At 41.7% G+C, this 22,439-nt stretch overlaps 1 protein-coding gene and 1 long non-coding RNA gene across 2 annotated transcripts; one reads left to right on the top strand and one right to left on the bottom strand.

Annotated features, from left to right (window-relative positions):
• Nucleotides 1-174: 174 nt before the first annotated feature.
• efhc2 (EF-hand domain (C-terminal) containing 2) lies at nucleotides 175-14,649 on the top strand. Its single transcript, XM_086123824.1, has 15 exons — nucleotides 175-272; nucleotides 1,918-2,106; nucleotides 2,182-2,332; nucleotides 2,821-3,044; nucleotides 3,152-3,403; nucleotides 6,162-6,269; nucleotides 6,382-6,520; nucleotides 8,013-8,178; nucleotides 8,768-8,910; nucleotides 9,023-9,219; nucleotides 9,310-9,443; nucleotides 9,809-10,003; nucleotides 12,610-12,702; nucleotides 12,892-12,991; nucleotides 13,987-14,649. Exons 1-15 carry the CDS (start codon nucleotides 231-233, stop codon nucleotides 14,107-14,109), a joined length of 2,256 nt encoding a protein of 751 aa, XP_085979950.1. The 5' UTR covers nucleotides 175-230; the 3' UTR covers nucleotides 14,110-14,649.
• LOC147197916 (uncharacterized) lies at nucleotides 12,414-20,813 on the bottom strand. Its single transcript, XR_015102275.1, has 4 exons — nucleotides 20,745-20,813; nucleotides 20,214-20,282; nucleotides 18,661-18,752; nucleotides 12,414-12,985 (listed from the first exon to the last, which is right to left on the bottom strand). It is a non-coding gene; the product is annotated as an uncharacterized LOC147197916 (long non-coding RNA).
• Nucleotides 20,814-22,439: the final 1,626 nt, after the last annotated feature.

Below are 22,439 nucleotides of genomic sequence, written 5' to 3'. Positions count from 1 at the left end.
ATCCAAACGTAAGTACATTTTGAATATGAGTTTAACGTTTGTTCTGTTGATGTTGTATGGGAAATTGTAGTTTAGAGAAAACTGGATACAAACGTAGACAAGTCGTGTTTGTAGGTGCCTGCTATTGGAAACCAATCCAGGTAACCATGGTGACCGTCAACACTTGAAGGGATACGTTGGGGACAGCGATAAGCACGTTTTGCGAAGTAAAAAAAGCGCACATTTCCGACATGGCGTTACCCTTTCTACCCGGGAATTCTCCAAATATAAACGTAAGTACTGTGACGTTTGTATATTATTCTCTGTGATACATAGTATATGTGTGTGGATGTACATGTAATGTAACTTTGGAAATTAATTAAGCCATTCTGTTGAAAGTTACATTTGGGTTGATATCCACCGACAACATGAACTAATTGTATTTACCAGTTAAGTCACTTCACATCGTTTACGTAATTTAGAAAGGGTTCAGAACGCAGGTGGAAAAAAGGTGAAAGAAACATTGTTAGGGAGAAAAAAAAGTCTGAGCTGCATTATTTTAAAGTAACACTCCGGTCTCACTGAAAAAAAAAAGGAAAGCAGTTCCAGTCAAACGTTTGAACGTCTCAAAAGAACCCTGTGTTCAAACTTTCCTATCCCGGTGAATGAGGGTGTCTAAACATTGCAAAACTTGGAACACAATGGAACGCAAAGTTCTTTTTTTTTTCCATGTCACCTGAGGTCTCCGTACTTTACAGCTCCATGTACCACCAGGCACAATAGTAAGGAAAAAAGGTCAGTTCACATTGTAAGCCACTTTGGCTGTTTGAACATTAACACAGAATACTGCTCATAAATATTCATTCATCCATCCATTTTCTCATCCGCTTATCCTCATAAGGGTCGCAGGCGTGCTGGAGCCTATCCCAGCTGTCGTCGGGCAGTAGGCGGGGGACACCCTGAACTGGTTGCCAGTCAATCGCAGAGCACACAGACGAAGAACCATTCGCGCTCACAATCACACCTTGGGACAATTTAGAGTGTTCCATTAACTTGCCATGCATGTTTTTGGAATGTGGGAGAAAACCGGAGTGCCCGGAGAAAACCCACGCAGGCATGGGGAGAACATGCAAACTCCACACAGACTGGAAGGCCAGAGCCGGAATCGGAAAAAAAAAAACTTCACTTCAATGCTGGTGAAGTAAACTATGTTGAATAAGAATGCAATGTAAGATAGAGTTAAAAGTTCCCGTTCACTAGCTTGCAAACATTTTATTGTTACTGTATCTAGATGTACGGTATTTTAATGAACGTCTCACTCTCCAGAAAGAATGTTCAAAACGTTTGATATCCAGACCCACTAAATGAAAGTTCCACTTTAGAAAGTTCAGGATAACCCTAAAATTGACTCTAACCTTTACCGAGCTTACTTTGATCTCTTACCGTGAATGCAAATGTCCAATAGTTCAATATGTCACTGCTGTACTTTTTTGCACAACTTGCTGTTCCCGAGCGAAGCTGAGCATAAAAAATTTACAACTGGTTCTTGAATTCTTCAATCCAGAAATCAACCTTTGAGTTTCCTGGTTCAATTAGAATTGGTATTTAAAACATTGCTGTTCACATTTCAACATCATAATACCAAGATGACACCTAACAACTGATCACCTTTACCTTGCCATTGCATGGCTTGAAACAGGATTTTCTCAGAGGTAAGTGGCCACTTTAGATTATCACTTAGTGTCATCAGCAGGTTGCAACAAAGGTACGGAGAGACTGGAAGATTTACTGGAAGAGACACAGAAAGGCATAGAATTGGATGTCGTTGGAAATGTATTCATCAATAAAAGTCTCCACAAACGTTTTATGCTTGGTACTTTTTCTTCACACTGAAATTCACCGGTTGTCACACCTTACATTCTGTTCTTTGTGTTCCAGTTGCTGAAGGAGAAATTTCACAAATCCCAACATTTCGACTACTCGAGTGGGGTGCCTCTGCTGGCCGGAATAGAGAAGCCAGGCATCGGAGGTGAGTTGTTGCTGGGACAGCGGATCAAACCAAAATCTTCCGTCTATCCCAAAGTAGCAACCGGTGGTTTGCCGTCATGGGTTGCCTTTGACAAACAGGTGCGTCGCCTTAATTTTGCATCACAAATCTACAATTTTGTATTGATAAACTTCCAAATGGCATCCACTGTGCAGGCCCTGTGTTTTGAGGCGTATTTCCAGGAAACGGTGCCAGACATTCCCAATGAGACCAACAGAATCCGCAAATGTAAAATCTACTTCTACCTGGAAGATGATACCATACAAGTGGTTGAGCCAGAGTACAAAAACAGCGGAATTCCTCAAGGTGGGTCAATTTTGCTTTCATCTCCATGGGAAGAAACGGATCTAATGGCTTGCGCAAGTATGGTGGTGGCAGCATCATACTTGGGTCTGTTTTTCTTCCGCCTCAACTGGGGCCTTAGAGAAGGTGGATGGAATTATGAACAGTTCTGTCTTCCGCTTCAAAGTGGGAGAAAAAATGTCAGGAACAGCCAATTAGAACATGTGAACTTTTTTTTAAAGGTATTAAGAGGCACTTTCGATAGTGGCAGGTGGATGCTCATTCCCATGTAAAATGAGTTTGAATGTGATTGGTTACTTCTGTACACAGCCACATACCCACTTAGAACAATGTGTGCACACATTTTTAATCCAAACGTTTCACTTTTCAGTTTTTGAAAGCGTTATTCCCATCTCAAAAGTAGAATCAATTAAGATACAGAGGTGTTTATTTGTATTTACAGTATGTACCTATATATAATATTTGATTCAACAGTGGTTTTATGTTGCTAGGGACTCTGATTCGCCGCCAACGCATCCCATTGCCACCACCCAAGCAGGAGCAGTTCTACAACGTGTTCCACTTTAACCTCAACCAGCAGATGGTACTGTTCGCCCAAACCTTCACGGTGACCAACTGTGACCAGTTCACAAGGAACTTTCTCACTAAATGCGGAGTGATACTCAATGACCCCGTTGCTGTGCCCGAAGACCCTTACCGTAGCCTCCGGGAAAAGGTTGCACCCTTTTATATTATTATTATTATTATTAGTGAAATGTTTGAGTTCGTTGTTGATTCAGAGCATACAGAATGTACGGAAAAGTGGAAATGCTGTTTTCTCAGATGGAGAAAAGCATGAGTCCATTGCGGCCGTATGAGAGGCGAGACACTCTTAAACAGTTCTTGGAGTACGACTGCAAAGTCCTGCGCTTCTTCTGCTTCTGGGATGACACCCAGGCCATCTACGGGGATCTCAGAGAGCTCGTGTTGCACTACTACCTGGCCGACGACACAGTAGAAATCAGGGAAGTCATCCCACCAAATTCCGGTCGAGCCACAGCATCCAAATTCCTACGTCGAAGCAAGCTACCCAAGGTGAGCTGTTTGAGAAAATGATGAGTCAAAAAAGATAAAAAGACAATCTGTTGATAAGAAATGATGGATGGAGCACTCCAGAACACTTGCTGACCATATTCACAAGTGATTTTTTTCCTCAATTAAATAGAAAATTTTTAAATAATCCATAATAATGGCATTCCGGGTACACACATTTTGCCCGTTCCCGACCAAGGACATCAAACGGCCGACAATATTATTAGATTGTCTGAAAAGATCATCCTTACGTGTGAGGTGTGTTAGAGGGAAACTTGATTGGGCTGACCATTGGCACTTATCTAGTAGGTCTGACTGTAAAAATGAGGTACCACAAAAAAGTCTGTAGTGATTAAATTTTTATTTTTGTGTGTGTGTGAAGATTTTTAGCACAAGTTGTAACACCGCCAGTTTGGGAGGAGACCGCTTGCTGGCCGCCTGGAGGCACAATTTTCCATCTTAACCGCCACACAAGTGTAAAAAGAAGTTAGCCATTGGACAACGATACCTATAGGAAATGTGTTTTTTTTTTCTCACAAATCAGAACAGTTCCTTAAATAATGTATCTGTGGCATGCTTTCATAAAAATACAAGGATCAAGAATTGGCAACCTATATTTATTTCATGCCTTTTCGAAATTGGATGGTTTTAGAGGCAGCTCTGTCTCATACAAAGCACCAGCCCATGAATAACACTGACTAATGTAACCACCCTCACCCCCACGACATCCACACACTTATCGTTAGTGACCATTATCACACATAAATGCATCATTTCATCACCCAGCCCCTTATCAAAATATACTGAAAGTAGTGGTGTGGTTCATCATGTCACCAAACACAAAAGCTCCCTACCCCCATGTAAATAAGTTAGCCAAACAAAATTATATTATCAGAAGCAAATGCTCGTAATACTGTTAGGGAATGCTAATTCGTTCTAACACTGCGGCTCTACTTACATTTTGACTTTGACAAGCCTGTGTTGCGCTTTACCCAACCTATCTGGCAAGTCATTGGCTGAGAAACTCGACGTGGGCGTGCTTATTACGTAAATAAACCCTTTCGTTTCATAACAGTGCTGCAAAAGTGCCAATGGGTTATCTTAACAAACACATTTACAGAAATAGGCAAATAACTACTTGGTTGAATTGTGTACTTAGAAGCCACCAGCCAGGATGGAAATGCACCGGGGATACGCTCTGGTGTCAATTCTGTTCTTCTCTTATCATTGTAGTCATTGAGCAGCCAGCACAAAGACGCATGTGCTGCTTCCATTAACAATCATTTACATTATGTAAACGTTAACAGCTAATTTGAACAAATTGCCACGTATGGTCAAGGATAGATGCAGCCACCAGTAGACTTTCTATCACTTTATTCGACAAACGGTACCAAAATAAATGCAAGTACATTCACAGAAGAGCAGTAACCGCAAAGCAAATCACTCACAATGTTCATCCTTCCGGTTGGCTTACCTCTTCCCGTCATTTTAGACCTAATTCACTCCGACAGTCCCACCCCCCTCGAGCATTTCGGCTCTACCAGCCGAGTGCCTAATTCAACTTGAACGACAGCCAGGCCTCTGTCATGTGTGTGTGCTTTCATTTTGCTAACTTTATTCGTCTGTTATTAAATGTCAACAGCGATCCAAAGGTTGACCAGAATCTTCCATTCAATGAAAAGGCAGCAAGGCATCCTTGAAGCATTTTAATCCCCACCACCCATGATCATTTCTTTTTTTTTTTAAACAGTGGTATAAAGACATTGATTCCTTTTTATTTGTTACTATTATTCTTGGCAAAAAAAAAAAAAAGTAATTTTGAATGCTTTTCCTATGTGAAAAAAAAAATCTGTAGCGCTTGTTCTCATTCGTGTCACAGGTGAGTTTGAGGGCTTTCCCAGGGAGGGCACCCTGAACTGCTTGCAAATCAAGCACAGAGCACACACAGGCAAATGATATTTCACCCTCACACACACACACACACACACAGAAACCCTCATCCTAGTTAAATTTTCCTTCTCATGCAGTCTGCAGCCAAAGTGGCGCACTAGTAAGCACATCTGCCTCACGGTTCTGAAGTCAGCCCTGTGGAGCTGAGCAGAATTGAAGATGCATAAATGGAAGAAATCTTTGCAAGTGTCACCCCCAAAAACTGATAGTGATGCCCCCATGAAATTTGGTGCTTCTGTTTGTCATAGCAGGACACATGAAAAGGTCTCAAGGCCCAATGCCCGACAATCAACAGGAAGTCATTTTGGTTTGAAGCAGCCAATTTGGGGGCCAATTCCTGGAGTCGTACGTTGATGAATTCCAAATTACAGTACAGTACCCCTACTTGGAAGCAAGACCAGTCTATCTCAAACTTTAATGAGCTAATACATATATTTGATATTCTTTTACATTTAGTGAAATCACAATTCATCCATCCATCCATTTTTAACATCACTTATCCAAAATAGGGCCCCGGTGGGGTGCTGGAGCCTATTCCAGCTAACTTTGGGCAAATGGCAGACTGAACACCCTGAACTGGTCGCCATTCATTTGCTGGGCACATATTGAGACGACCAACCATTTACATCCACATCGTCACTGAGTGGAAACCGATCCCATGCTGCCCGCTCTCAATTCAGGCGAGAGTACCACCACACCATCAGCGACTCGAGTAAAATAGCATTTAGTGTATATGTCGCTGGCAGCATGGTGTCAAAGATTGATATTTTTTCTCTTTTTGGTAGCTTTGTTTGTTATCATGTCTCCACAGCATGCTTCGAACCAGTTGAACCTACCCGGAGAGGTGACCGACCGCACTGTGCTTAATGTGCTGGCCTCTACCAGACAAGGAGACCGCTTCATACTGGACAGCCTCAAAGTATTTTTCATCATCATCCCGATTAGATTTATTCTTATAGCCAAAGTAAATCACTTTTTTTTTTTATGTCATATTTAACATATTCTCAGCCAATGTTTCCACACTCCTGCAGACTGGAGCCATCCAAGAGGAGTTTTATAAGGATTGTGATTTGACAGTCGGCGGCGAGTTGAATGTGTGGGGCAGGAAAGTGATCATCGCTGACTGTGACGACTTCACCAAAGACTACTACCGCTACAAGTATGGGATAGGTAAACAAAAAGCAGTAGTCTTTTTCATCCATTGACATCTGTTATTTATTTATTTATAACTTTTATATTTGCAATGTTTAGATTGAACCACTGGAGGGCAGTAAGCGTTAACATGCATGTCACTCGGACAATCGACCATTTTCCAACTGAGCAATAGCCTCCTGACTACCAGTAGTTCAAATTTGTCCTCTGTAGAGGACATTTATGAACTAAATATCTCCCACCCAGTGCATCCAATCGCATTAACTCCTTTTGTTACTCTAAAGAGGACATTCAGTGCTTTCCAATGATACCAAATTTGTAGGGGTTAGAAAAAGTAAGAAAATGGCTTCCCTCAGTGCAAGCACTTTTTATGGGAGGGGAAAAGTAATACTTTTTATCAAACACATTTTGTCTTGAAATGCTGTTGGCATTTTAATTATAAGACTCTTATGAACACGTCAAAGTGTTGTTTGAGTTGTTTTAAGTGTATTTGAGCCTGTTTAAAAAATGTAGTGGGATTTCAAAAATTTCTTTTGGAGTTCACATAGATTGGGGAATTTCAAAATAAATGTGATTGGACAACATTTTTTTCCCCTGGTAGTCAGGAGGATAGTACATATTATTTTGAGCGTTAAACTGTATTGTGGCTCCCATAACTTAATTTATCACTTTTTCACCACAATACGGGTGAGAGAAACCAGAGGAAGAATTGTTATGTAATATCATTTGTACCTTGTGGTCCTTCTGAAGTATTATTCTTTCTTGTAATTTTGCCACTTTTTTTAATAAGTAGCCAATAGATCAAGGCTCGAAGTAACGTTTCGTTGTTTGAGGAGCGATTTTGCTAAGAAATAACTTAATTTGAGGGGCAATTTACTCATTTTGAGCACAGGTTAATCCCATGAATTTGACACATGGGTTCTATTAAACAATAAATACATGGCAATGTAACTGGGAGGTTGACTGTAGGCCTCCAGCGATCGAATATTTCAGTATTCGCGTATCCTACTGAAAATTCTATAGAGTAATACATGTATTCAGTTCAGTATTCATTTCTTGTATCCAAAAACATGAGGCATTAAAAAAAATAAATTAAAAAAGGTATAACAGCCTCTGTGCAACTTCACTTGAGCATCGAGCATTTTAGAAATGCGCATAATAATACAGTGGGTTCATATCTGTGTGTTTAGGAACTTAGACAAACCTACTCGGCAACAGGCAAGCAGCCCCACAGCAGGAGTAACCCAATCCAGGCTAGGATGAGTCCGCTACCCTGGGCAAAATGTTGAGGCTCTCCTGCATTAGTCACAGTAGTAAAGCAGGCAGAGTGATGCATGCATGATGGAAGTTGCCGTCTGACTCCAAGCAGTCACAGGTCGTTGCGGGGTTAACGTCCGCCCTGAATGCCGTGCTCCCTCGCGGATGGATTACCTCGGAGCCTCTGATCATTTCAGCGCTCCTCCCAGGGTTTGTCTTCTTTTAAGTGTCTTCTCCTTCTTTCCCCTCTCAGAGGACTTTAACCCGGTGAAGTACAAAGCTCCCGTAGTCCCCAAGCCCCCCAAGCTTGTACCTCCTTATAATGGCTTTGGCTCAGAGGAGGACTCACTAAGCTCTTGCCAGCGCCTGCTGCCCAAACCCCCACAGAAAGATCTCCATAAATTCATGGAACATGACAGGTTGGATCACATTACACACCGCATTATTCGTTGTTTCCAACACAGCAGACTAATATTAAACAATAGTGGCAAAGTGTTACTATCGTTCACATATCACTACAGTATGTGTGTGTGTGTGTGTGTGTGTGTGTGTGTTTAGGAACGCAAATACTATATATAAAGAGACAAGATGGGCACTATAAAAAATAATGAATGGACAAGTATTGATATTATTATTCCATCCATCCATCCATTTTCTGATGCGCTTATCCTCAAAGGAAACCGGAGTACCCGGAGAAAGTCCATAAAGGCACAGGGAGAACATGCAAACTCCACACAGGAGGGCCGGAGCCTAATTCAAACCCGCACCTCTGCACTGTGAGACCGACGCGCTAACCAGTCGACCACCGGGACGCCCGGACATTATTATTATTAATTATATTGAATATTATCATATTCATCTGTCAGGAGTTTGCATGTTTTCACGTGGGTTTTCTCTAGGTACTTCCAGGTGCCACATTTAAAAAATGTGCATGTTGGCTTAATTGATAACAAAATTGTTCAGGGTGTAAAAATGAGGGAAATTATGGGTTTTCTTATTTATTCACAGATGTGGCCTTGAGAGTAATGTGCTCAAGTACTTTGCCAAGATGGTGACCAACAGTCAAGTGGATAGCGAGAGGGAGTTCATCATCTCCTTCTACCTGAGCGACGACTCTATCAGCGTTTTTGAACGCTCTCAGAAGAACTCAGGTTCGGACTGTGAGCCAGAACACAAACTACAAACTGACCGAGTACATTAGGGTTGCGATGAACTTCTGCGAGTCTGCAGCTTAAGACCTTTCTCTTCTTCCTGGATCATTAGGTGTGCTCGGCGGCATGTTTCTGGCACGCGGTCGCGTCAAGAAGCCGGGCCAAGAGTTGTTTAAGAGCGAGCCCTCCGAGTACTTCATCGCCCAAGATTTATACGTAGGAGCGACCCTCTGCCTTAACAACAGGTTATTTCAGCTGCTGGATGCTGACGAGTACACCTTGAACTACCTGGAGCAACATGCTGAGCAGGTTTGGGACCAAGTAATGTGTCATATATAAATGATGAGAGCACAGTCAATGAATTAATTAATTCCATATTGTGTGTAACTGTCTTAAAAGTTTCCCAAAGCCAATTTTGGCACCATCTTGGCTAAACTGCGGTCAATTCCGGAGGAGAAGCAGCGTGAGATCAGGAACTTTCTGACGCTTAATGATCCAACCAACACTGGATTTGTCACCTTTGAGTTGTTCAGGTATCATCTCAGAGACAGGAACCCCTTTTATACTGTTTGCAAAAGCTGCCATTTCTGTGTCTTTTTTTCTGAGTACTGTACAAACTGGGTTCTGTATCAACATCGCGGAATGGGGTTTGGGAAGGCTTCAGACAACTACAGCAACAATTGAGCGATGAACCAAGGTCACTAATGTTGGACTTAAAAATCCTCAACTTCCAAGGGGAAAAAAAAGTTACAAAATGACAAGAATAAAACAGATCAGGGTCTTCCTGCTCTTAAATTATGGATAGGGTTCATGACTTTTTCCATACATTACATTCCATACATGCAGCCTAAATTAGAAGTTGAGTAAAGCTCTTTTTCCGTGTTTGACTATATCACAGGGGCCTGCTGATGGCAACGGAGTGCGGGCTGAGTGAGCATGAGGTTCTGGTGCTGGGTCGATCTTTCTCTGAGCACCAGCAGCCTGAAGCGGATGTTGGCTTGATGCTGGCTGTGGCCCAGGACGTCCTCAAGAAGAAGGACTTTGACCAGATCGCTGATATGACCCGAGTGTTTGAACACCACGACCTCACCAAGTAGGGAGATACTCATATTTTGAGAAGAAAATTAAACAGCGTGACATGTATAGTGTTGCATGAAACCGAAAACTAGCTGAGGCAGAAGCAACAGCACCTCGGACATAGTTTATTTGGCACCTATGTCTTCAGAAGGGACATACTGTATCTGATCGAATATCAACAATTTCACATTACATTTGCAGAAACCATCAATATGATATAAAAATGCAGTAGAATGGCACACAATAGTGACACAAATATGATCTGGAGCAGTTTAGAATCAATATTCATCTAATAACATTGGAAAACATTTTCATTCATTGAATTAATAGAAAATACATCACACTCACCAGAGATGCTGGTTATTCAGTGCAGTGATGTAAACGGAGGTCACATCGGACGTGTTTGGCTGCTCAAAATTGGCTGGAACACGTTTTTGCTTAGAATAACTAATCAGAGGACAGGAAAATGCGGATGTCAGCTGATCTCTGACAGTTCAATCTGATTGGTGAAAAAAAATGTGCCGTTGCTCATAGTTTAGGGCAGATGACATTGACATGGCAACACATACACGTTGAAATCCGATTGGTCAGGAAAAACAAAGAATCCAACATCCATTTACGCGCAGAGAAATGCTCCAACATGAGGAAAACAGAGTATTGGAGAGATTATGGAACAAATATGAGAATTTAGGTTGTAAATGTAGGTCAATTCTTGTGATAGTGTTGACCGCCCACCACTGGTATGTTGCAGCCTAGCAGTCCATTTCCATTTTGCCTCAGTTGCCTCAAGACGATAGGAAGCAACAACCTAGAACAATCATGACTATTCCACAAAATTCATAACCATTAATTAATAGATGTCAAGCTCTCGTTTCGACTACTGCATCACATGCCAAGTAGTGACCCCCGCTTTGTTCTCACGACCGCAGCTCATCAGAGACTCACCCAGGTATTTAAAAGCTTGGGATGCGTCGGTAACATGTCAGCCTCTTGGCCCACATCTTTGAACAAAGCACACAGGTGCTGATTTGCAAGTCCTCAGTGAGCATCTTTGTTCGAAATTGCAGAGTGTGATTGAGGCATAAAATACACAGACAATAGATGAACAGGCAAACGAATACTTGCACGAGCACACACACATTGGCGACACACAAGGCATCAATCGTGCAGTCGGTGGCCCCCAAATCTCCGAGCAAGCATTAGTTCCAGCGTAGGGAGTGGAGCATTGGAAACAGATGGACCCTGAAGACAAGAAATGGCATGTATTGTGGAAGAACACACACACACACACACACACACACACACACAATATCTATGTCACCTTCCTCATTTCCTTTTCACCCTTTTAGTGCACTAAATCAGTAGATGTCAATCTTAAAAAAAAAAAAGGACAGTCGTCGATTGACCTGCTTTTGCATCATAAAATGAATTTAACTAACTTTGTGGAGTAACAGCACATGAAAAAAAGTCACGGACAAATCATAAAGATCATATAGTTAGGTGATAGAAGTTCATCTTTGTAGTATGAGGTGAAACCCGTCGTTTTTACTTAGCAAAAAAGTACAAAAATTTTTTTTTTAAATAACTTAAGAGACAAAATTCGAAATGAACAATGACAAGGTCAAGCAGCCGTGTTTGTTCATACTGTGTGTGTGTACTGAAACCCCCACGGGTGTCGATTGTTGTTCCTCGTGGCTCTAACGAAATGGTATGGCAGGAATGGGACTCTAGATTTTTGGCATTACTGAGTGTGAAACAACTGGCAGTGCAGGACGAGCTCCACACACACACCATATCACAAGAGTTAAAGTGGATTTTTTTTTTTAATGGACGATTTTTGCTTGTATGCTAATAGAGCTCAGGAGTGCCTGCCCACCGAGCACATGTGAAATTACACACATCCCTATTTCTAAAATACATCTGGAGGCCAGCCATTCTGAATTTCCTGAATTTTTATCATGCAAGTATCATGCATTAAAGTACTATCAAATTAAAATGGTAAGCAGATCTGCAATGTCAGCACAGATTGGTTAAACACCTTATCAGGCTTTGCTTCAAATAACTGGCACATACTTGAATGTTTCCTAAAGCTATCATAGGATTGTAAGGAGATTTTTGTTGACCTGTGCAATTCAACATAAAGTGGTGTCTCCACAAACGAAAATACTGCGAGACTTCATCTTCTTAGCGGCTTACTTTTCTCTTTAGAGTCTGGGCTGCTTGAGAAAAAGTAGGTGCTCACCATGTTGAAGTGCCCTAGATTTGCTCCCTGTCGTCATGGTAATGAAGGCCGTGCTCAGCATTGGCCAAGCAGGAGACACGAATGGGGTGAACTGTTTCTTATTTTCATTAGATAGGACTGCATGCTCGGCTCAAAACATCCTAATTTCAGCAAGCCAAAAATTAATTTGCTGCAATCTTAACCCTTGGGGGATTTTAATAAAAGGAGAAAGTCACAGACATGTTATTAGAACACCCGGGAACTGTTTCAAATGGTGAAAAAAAGCACAATATGGCTGCTTTAAGTTACTTGGAGGTGTTTTTTTTGTTTTGTTTTACTCTAAATCAAAGAATACAGATATTAACTTCTCCGTAAATTCCTGTGTTCCTTTGCTTCTTCAGAACAGGACGCACTTCCATCAAAGAGGCGATGACCATCTGCAGAACCTTCCAGATCCCCCTCTCTGACAACTTGCTGACATGTCTACTCCAAAAGTATGACCTGTCTACGTTGAGGCAGGATTGATATGATGCGCTTCTCGGATCTCATTTGTACCTTATGTTATGGATGCGCGCGCGTGCGCGTGCGCGTGCGTGTGCGTGTGCGTGTGCGTGTGCGTGTGTGTGTGTGTGTGTGTGTGTGGGTGTGGGTGTGTGTGTGTGTGTGTGTGTGTGTGTGTGAAGGTTTGCAGACGGGGACCAGATAAACTACAACACCTTCCTGGATGGCATCAACTGGTTAAGTCATCCTGCTCCCCCGGTGATGCCTGACGACCTCCTAAAAGTAAGGCAAAGCTTGGTTCGTGAGGAATTTACAATCGTAAAGTCGTTAAGACTTTTATTTTCATTCATTTCTTGTTATTTGTTTCTGTGCTTGTCCGTCAAAAATTCTTCATGTGGAACTGGTCCTTTGCACACAAAAAAAAAAATGTCAGCTGAATAGTGGCAGCCTTGGATTGACCCATTTGCAGATATTTTGTTTACATATATTCATCATCGGGTGTGGGAGGGGTAAAGGAATATGGGGGAAAACAAACAAGCAAACAAGAGAAAACCAGAAAGATTAAACTGGAAAAAAAATCTGTGCGGGTGACAAGCCCCGATAATGCGAGTGTCAACTGTACATTCCTCTACACCTTTTGCGCATTACATCACAGCCTTCGTAGGAACGCCCCCTCCAGCTTGACGGATGGCAAAAAGACTATTTATACCTGTTGGAACCGTTGAAACTCCTGTAAAGCGTATCGTCCTGTATTCATTTACATACGCGATTATCTTCTAAAATGGTCATATCTTGCCGTGCGGTCGGATGTACTAATAGACAAGGGTGCAAACCAAACTGGGCTTTTTCTCACATACCTACTGATGAAGATAAAAGACGGCGATGGATATCAACAATCAACCGAAAGGACCTGGCAGCCATTAAAGCATTAGAGGATTTGCAGCGATTATTTTTTACAGGGTTAATAGATCATTGTTCATATATTTTATTCATCATTAAATTACTGTATGTTGCTTTGATATCTTGTCATATAAAATCCACTCTTACCACACCTCAGCGCAAAGCATAATCTTGGAGGACAAGCTCATAAAACATAAATCAGATGTTTGACGCCCTTGATCGAGAAGGGCGAAAGTTGGATCAAAAACAGGCCCGGGAAGAAATACGTGTAGGTCAACAGAGGATAAACAAAATACAGAAAATGATCTATTCATGTATTTTTAACTTTTCTTCTCATACTATAATATTGGGGGATTTTTTTCTCCTGTCTTCCCCAGTTCGACGTGAAGCTGCGGCGTGATGCCAGCAGAGTGAAAAGCATCAATTACTCCTCCCTGGTGGAGAAAGTGTTCCCCGGCGTCTCCAACACGGTCGATCCGGAGAGCGCGGCATCAGCGTAGATGGTTGTGCTCAATAACACGCGCAACAAAATGTGATGCATGAGCGTGGGAAATTTTTTTACATCACACACACGCTTTTTAAAAGTGTGTTATATCAGGCTAGAGCTAGCAACACTGAGCTGAATTTATGAGATAGACAATTGGCTACAGCGGAGGATCACTGCTATCAGCTCACAGCTGTGGAAACAACAGGTACTGATGAGATGCGACAGTTTTATGTTATTTTTGTAATGTCTCTGAATCAGTGGCTCTCAAACTCTGTGAACCATAGCTTGTGCGTCCGCAAGGTCCTATGTCAGGACAATGAAAACCCCTGGTATGATTCTGACCTTTCATCATCTTACATTCCTAAAGAAAGGTTTTTTGTTTTTAATAATAGACATAGTATTTCAAGATGATGTCCTGTTTCTTTGACCTCAACTTATGAGTTGAATTTGTTATGACCAAGCTTGTAACTCAATTTACTTATAAAAAAAAAAAGCACATTTTAAATTCCTGTGGCATTTAGACATGATGTTATGTTTAATTAGCATTAGGAACGTGAGGGGATGGGGGGGGGGGGGGGTGTTCTGTGGACCCAAGAAGTTTGAGGACCCCTTGCTCAAACATCAGAGTGGAAGCTCATGTCATGTGGAAAGCTGGACATTTTGTTGTAGTTGGTTGGGGTTTGCAATCTCATTACCGGTAGTAGCAGGTGGCATAATATGGATGCCCAGCTCATCCTTGAAAATGTGTGTGAAAAGTCTGAATCGGAATAGACCTCATCATTAATAAAGTTCAAATGAAAACCAAAGTGATCAAGAGTTTTGTGATTCGTTTGCTGTGATAAATGAACGAGATTAACCAATGCCTCTTTTTTCCCCCAGCAAAAACAGGGGCGGGTGTAGGACAGCATGGACACGTGTGAAGATAAGCGGATTAGAAAACGGTTGGATGGATGGTTTTGGTCCGCATAGCTTTGATTAAGGTCTTCTGGTCATCCATTCATTCATTTTCCGATCCACTTTACCCTCACAAGGGTTGTGGGGGTGATGGAGCCTATCCCAGCTGTCTTCGGGCAGTAGCCGGGGGACACCCTGAACTGGTTGCCAGCCAATCGCAGGGCACAAAGATACGAACAATAATCCACGCTCACACTCACACCTAGGGACAATTCCGAGTGTTCAACCAGCCTGCCATTCATGTTTTTGGAATGTGGGAGGAAACCGGAGTACCCGGAGAAAACCCACGTAGGCCCGGAGTACATGCAAAATTCCACACAGGGAGGCCGGAGCTCGAATTGAACCCGGTACTCTGCACTGTGAGCTCGACGCGCTAACCACTGGACCACCGGGCCGTGGTCTTCTAATTATTGTAAAATAATGTTTTTCTTTTGCTTATTTTCGAAACCTACTCATTACTTTTAAATGCTTGTCAAGTTTTCTGTTAATGTATTTAAATATTGTTGATGTGTGTTCTTTTAGTAATTTTGTGAGCTACCTTTGTTTTCTCTGCTTTGCTTCTGAATGCCGTGAGCCGTTTGTAAATGTGTGTCGGTGTGATGTCTTTGCTTGTGTGAACCACGTTGAGTTGTCTTGTGGATAAAATGTGCGATATGAATAAATCTCTTGTCTTGCCTTGCCTTACGGTACATCACCTCACGGTGAAACGGTCTGCAGAAAATGCAGTTGTTTCATAACCCCACTTGAGCCTTGGAAGAGGAGCTTCATATGATTTTTCGTCATGAATACACTTTCACCTCTATTTTGTTTGCTGTGTCCTTGTTGGTTCACACTGTGTGTGGTGATACAAAACACAAATTTTCCACCTTAGCGGACATCTGTCTAGTCCTGATTTGTTCTTCTCTGATCTTTTTTCATTCCATTTGGACCTAAACTGCCTCTCGTCCTCCGGCAGCTGTTGTCTCATTTACTAAAATCCTGGAATTTTTCAGTACAAATTCCAGTCAGGGCCGCACGCCCACGGGCCACCGAGTGTTGGACTCAAGATGCGATACGACCCTAGCTGGCTAATCCCGCCATGACGATGGGAGGGGGGACCAGTCAGGACATCAGTGGGACAGCTCTGGTGGGTCACATTGCTTGCACCCAAGGTTGTACTTGCTGTCGTTACCTTGACTGCCAAACATTAGAAACATTTCTCAGGCAGATGCAAGGCAGTTTTACACAACCCACACTTAATTCATATTATACTGTATATATTACAAAGGAAAAACTCCATGACAGTATCAATCAAAACCAATCCTTATTTTTTGATACAGCTCTTGTAATGGATGCGATTACATTGTCCAGGTGTCGCTAATGTCTAAAACAGCCTTTCCCAAAACATGGTCCCTCTTTGATGCCCCACAACTTCCCCCTTTCCAAAAATTCCGTTTGTGGCCCATATCAGTACCATGTTTAATCGACAAAACATGATCAAATGCAACACCGCTATGTGAGTTTAAAGTCATCCAATGGATTTTGTCTGGAGGTGTTCGACCGATTCATTCATGCCAGTAATTCCTGAACATGTTTTTACAATTATAACACCAGATCAGCATTACACTTTTTATCCTGTGCACGCAGCCCAGAGAGGGTGCTCGCGTGCGGACTGCAGTTTGGGAAATTTTCTTGAAGTAAGTCAAAATGCGTCCTTGAAGGTGGTTTGTCTCCTGGTTACAGGCTTCTTCCTGCGGGCCCACCCTTTTCCCGCCACATATGGGATTCACATTTGGCTGATTTAAGCATTCTGTTAATGTGATATTATGGTGCATTGTTTTAAGCCATTTACTTGTTGACCTGTGTGTGTTTGTGTGAGTGAGAGTTACGACGTTTTACTGCGATAATGATAATGTCAGCAGCAGCCATGTCTGATGATGCCTGGAAGTGTCATTAGACCCCAAACTTTGCTTGTACAACTCTACAGGAGGCTATTGCTGTTTTTGCTGGTGGAGTCGCAGGGGCCATCTTCTCATGGCTGTAAATCCCCCCACCCCCCATCATCCAGCTCCTGAAAGTGTGTGTGTGTGTGTGTGTGTGTGTGTGTGTGTGTGTGTGTGTGTGTGTGTGTGTGTGTGTGCGCGCGTGCGTGTGTGCGCGTGAGGCTAGAGAAGGTGAGAAATTTGAGGGTTGGTCGAGGTCATTCAGGTGATTGTGCATCTTAAACTTTTGACCCGCTAAGCTCCATTTAGCACCGCCCTTTATTTCCCCCGAGAATTTGGAGCTCGCATACCAGAAGTCGCTCACGTGTGCACTTCCATCTCAACAAACAATTTTGACGACTATTTTCATGACCTCCACTGATTGCAATTTGTTAGTTCGTTACAAAGGTTAATCATAAACAACACAACTCATTTCCATGAAGGTTTGTGGTACGGTGGCAGCGTGGGCCCATCAAGAAGCCATTCATTTCTGGCAAGGATCTGGATTAAGGTACAATCATTTATTTGATTTTTTTTGTTGTTGTTGCCACCCACTTGCAATGGATGGATGTGTAAATTCAGTAGTTGGACCTGTATTTTATAATCAAAGAAGTTAACTATTCTTTAAATTGACAGTGAATTCTTGATTTGATGGACTAATAGGGGTGTGGAGTTATCCGTTAGAACCAATTGTCCGTTAAAATCAACATTGATTCAGACTGGTGTTTTAAATAAATAAATAAAGATAAAACTGCTTGACAAATGGTGTGTCGCTGTTCCTCTTTTTTTTCATCTCCATTACAGTTGCATTCCATAGATACGGGCTTGACCCAAAAGCAACTGTATACCGTATAAAAAAAACAGTAAGTTCAAGAGGCGTGCACACGTACGACATGGCGAAAGCTAGATAGGCAGATAGGACACGCTCCTTTTGAGCTGCGTGCCTGCGGCAATGTACAGCTAATGTCCTTGCTCTCCATGACCTTTTCTGCCAACATGGCCATCACACAGTGGTTAGTCTGCACTAGTGTGCTGTGTATTTGTGACAACAGCGACACAACCCAGAAACACGTTGTCTGTCTATTGTGTGCACCACAGCGCCATTTACAGGTGCCCAGGCCATTGACGAATGGTGGATCAGGAAAAATGTTGTAAATGGGCCACTTCTTACTGTCAATATGAAACGTGAGCACAAAAGATAAAAGAACCGGGTGAAGTAACGATGGAGGCGCTGATACACTGCTGGTTTCACAAGGTTTCACTGCCCACCTTCACACAAAGCATGCACACTACCCACATACATACAACACACATTGCGTTGCCATTCAGACTATGCAACAATGCAACAATATTTTAATGGCTGTACATAGTTATTTTCTTATTATTGATTATTTTCTTATGATTTAAAATTAAATGTGACCAAATAATTGACTGAGTTCAATGAATGAACTTTTTCCATTGTTTTACATCTTTCCCACGGAAAACACGAGTCGCTTTTGTTTACGGATTTCTTTTAGGATACTTGAAAGCATTTAGTTTACCAACACCCCACAATCTGCAGTGGTACAGGCCTGCCTTTTTGCATTTGTCATATACAGGTACTAACATACGGACGCAATCACAACTTTCAGTGTGTGTGAAAAATTCACCTCCACTCCATTCGCTTTGTGATGATGTGACTTATGAGTCTGGCTGTGCCTTCTTCCTTCCTTGCTCATTTTCTGGATTCCCTCCGATGCACCTAAAGAATGCCAAAATGTGTCAATGTAAGTCTTATTTTGGGAAGCAAAAGAGCAAAAGACCGCAAAGACATCCAAAAATGTAGACAGAAGGTATAACAGATAATGTGATGATTTGGCCTCCGGCGCAGTTAAGTGTCATTCATGAAAACCATTTATCATCTTTTCTCTCATTTTTAATTCTTCATCTTTAGGGTGTCTCTCATCACATGGAGCCATGTGAGGATAATGGATGAAGTCATTATATTTGAATGTCCTGCGGGCATCATTCTCGAATGCACATTGTCATATGCACTCAGAGGACACTTCATTAGGGTATATACAGTAATCCCCCGCTCTTTCACTGTTTCGGCTTTGTGGCCAAGGTTACTCACTACCCAAATTTGAACACATTTTTTGGGATTGGAGAATCCATTCCATTGTATCGTGACATCTCTAGAAATATATTTTTCTGAAGCACTAGGAACGGTATCTTCCAGACAGCCTGGTGGAATTCTATCTGCTCAAGTTTTGTATCTTCATTGGTGGAGCAAGAACAGTGACTATGGAGTGAGTTACAGTCCTTTTGTTTATGCAGGTGTTTGTGTCGAGAATGTGTTGAAAGACTTTGAGAGTTTAATTGGGGAAAAGAAAAACACATTTAGCGGTGGACATGGGGGTTACAGTTTTTAACCGACACAAAAAACGGGAGATTCCTTGCACCACCCAATGAGGCCCAATTCAAGGGCTATATAAAAAGATCACAAAACAGCAAAACACACACACACACATATTTATATATTTATATATATATATATATATATATATATATATATATATATATATATATATATATATATATATATATATATATATACACAGTATATAATATAAATTCATATAAAATAATCGTTTTTAATGAAAAAGAGCAAAAAACATCCCTGTTGTTCATGAAACATGATTTTATAAAACTACAAGGATCTGTTCACAAACAATTATAACTTTGTGAGAAAAGCTTAGGGCTTCTTGTTTTCCCCTCCACATTCCTTATTTTTTTCTTTTTCATGAAAGAAAATTGGGGCGACGGATTTTGGAACCTCATCAGGCCTTTCTATTCTCAGCCCCTCTGTTGTTCATTGTTTTTATTTTGTTGTTTTTTTTTTTTTAATGTTTCTTGGACAAATTGTAACTGTTAGATGAATTTTGTTGTCCTGTACTCATACATGTGCAATGACATTAAATTTGATTCCGGGCTTAAATGAGGCCTTGTGTAATTCCGGTAACTCGATTAAAAAAAGAAATAAATAAAAAATACTCAAGCGCAAGCGAGCGCGCGAGCAAGCAAACAAGTGCTCAAGTGCTCCATACAGGTTGACGAGAGCCATCACATTACTTTTTAAATCCAGGAGATGAAGATGACCCCACACACTTTGATGCTGATAGCCTGACACAGGGGCCGTTCCAAATGAACAAATCAGTCTTACCCAAGCATTGTTGCTGTAGCCGGCAAAATCACTGTGTTCCTGACGTCGCATCGTCTCCGAGACCAAAACCTATGTGATGGGGCCAGATTTGTCCAAAAACTTTCATAGAAAGGAAAATATCGTGCACAGTTTAAGTGTAAGAATAAAATGTTAAATCTCTAATGATGAAAACCAGTTGGTTGTGCATTCATCCATCCATCTATTTTCTAATCGGCTTATTTTCACGAGTGTCCCAGGTGTGCTGGAGCCTATCTCCGCTGTCATCGAGCAGTAGGCAGGGGACACCTTGAACCGGTTGCCAACTGCAAATCCTGAAGCAGTTTGCCGTTCAGGATTCGTGGTTCAAAATTTAAAATTACCAAGCGTCATCACACTATTTTCTGCTCACAGCCATCATTTACTGTACACGATATCTACCGATGGCTATAATAGCCATCCAGCAAAAATTTGGGGATTTTATTCCTCAAATCTCAAAGATGATAAATTTCATTTCAATGGAGGGATTGTTCCAATTTAGCTTCATTGACTTACCTGTGTATGCCGTGTTTTTCCATTCATCTCTCCAGTGCTCCATTCTGCTTGTCAGCCACGCCCACCTCCTAAGACGCTCAGCTCACCTGGGCACACAAGTTTCCTCAAATCAGCAATCAGCCACGATTTAAGCCTCTCCTGATCTTTCACGCTCACGCGAGGCTCTCCAGTAGAGTGTAACTCCTCTACAACGAAATCATGTTCGCAGCAAGAAATTTTTCACAACAGGGGACTTTTCACTTCAGGTATAGCAAATTTATCTCAGATGTAAACACACGCACACACATACACACACACACACACACACATGCATACGCACATGCACACAAACCTACGTGAACTCTTTATTTTTATTCCAATAGTGCATAAGTATGAGCATACGCTTATTTGACACTTCATATAGCCAGTGTAGAAAGAAAAAAAGGGAAAGAAATTGTGAAATTTATGATCAGCATTCACTTTCACTTACATCAATTACTTGCAATTTTTATTGCTTTCATCCTGTCTTCAAGCGTTAAAGCTTTTCTTTTCTTCACTCCTTGGTCTGCAAAGGTCCGTTTTTGAAGCCATTTTAGCAATGCAACGTTCGTGCTGCGTCTGAAACTAACAATAACAAATACTTTCTGTGCTACTGTGCTTGTGTAAGCCACTGTGGTGTTTGCTGTTGCCGTTTCCGAGCTAAGCAGTAAGAGTCGCTGGAGGCTGAGGTTGGATTCGATTTTTGCGGAAGGCTTGTTTTCATTGTAGTGAATTTCGTTGCGATGCAAGGGCAGAGAAAAAGATTTCGTATTACGCAACAGGGGGATTTTTCATTGTAGGGGGACCAGAAAAGTGGGAATGGTTTTAATGAATGAAGATTTTTTCACACTAGGGAGTATTTTCGCCCATGTAGGTTTCGTTGTTGAGGAGTTTCACTGGACTCGTTTGGACAGACCTCATGTTGTCGATTCTGCCTACATTTGAACCTCCTGGCTTGTCATTTTCCTAGTTATCAGCTGAAGCACATTTGGTAGAGCGTGTTGTCCTCTGACAGATTCATTGCCAACTGTGTGCTTTTAAAGCGTTCTTGGGGAAGACACTGAACTCGAAGTTACCTCCAGGTTGGCATTTTCAATGAGAAACTGTTATCAATTGCTTTCACCCTGTTCAACAAAGAATAAGTAAACAAACAAATGAATACCTCAGTCTTCGTTCTCCTCCGATTACGAGTCCTGCCTTGGCCTTTCCTGCTTCCTGCTTTCTGTTTGCCCGTGACTTGGTTTCGTCAGATGTTGTGCTGCAACCACATCGCAGTGACAGTTTCCCTATTGTGCTAACTGTGGATTGCAGACATTAAACATGACCAATGATGAATGTGGTGTGATGTACTGTATTTGGGATCTACCTCTCGCTTTTTACATAGATGCATTGTGCGGCCATACTACTCTGAGAAAATCCAGGGTCCATGGTATGGTTTATACTTGGAAGGGAGACCAACTGGGACTACGAGGTACCATAAACGTACCTATAAGTCTGTGGGTCTGGATTGCAAGTCAGTTTTGGTTACTCAACATTTATGGTACATTTTTACAATACATACATACAGCCATGCGGGAGATTGCCTGTAGGGATAAAATATCATATAAGGGTATGTACTTTATAAAGCCATATGTTTGGATACAGATATTGTTTAGGATCTCATCAGACTGTGCAGAT

This window comes from Hippocampus guttulatus, chromosome 11 (genome assembly GCF_054856545.1).
Source record: "Hippocampus guttulatus isolate MCC_2025c chromosome 11, RoL_Hgut_1.0, whole genome shotgun sequence".
Lineage (NCBI taxonomy): Eukaryota > Metazoa > Chordata > Actinopteri > Syngnathiformes > Syngnathidae > Hippocampus > Hippocampus guttulatus.
This window is presented reverse-complemented; position numbering and strand designations above follow the sequence as displayed.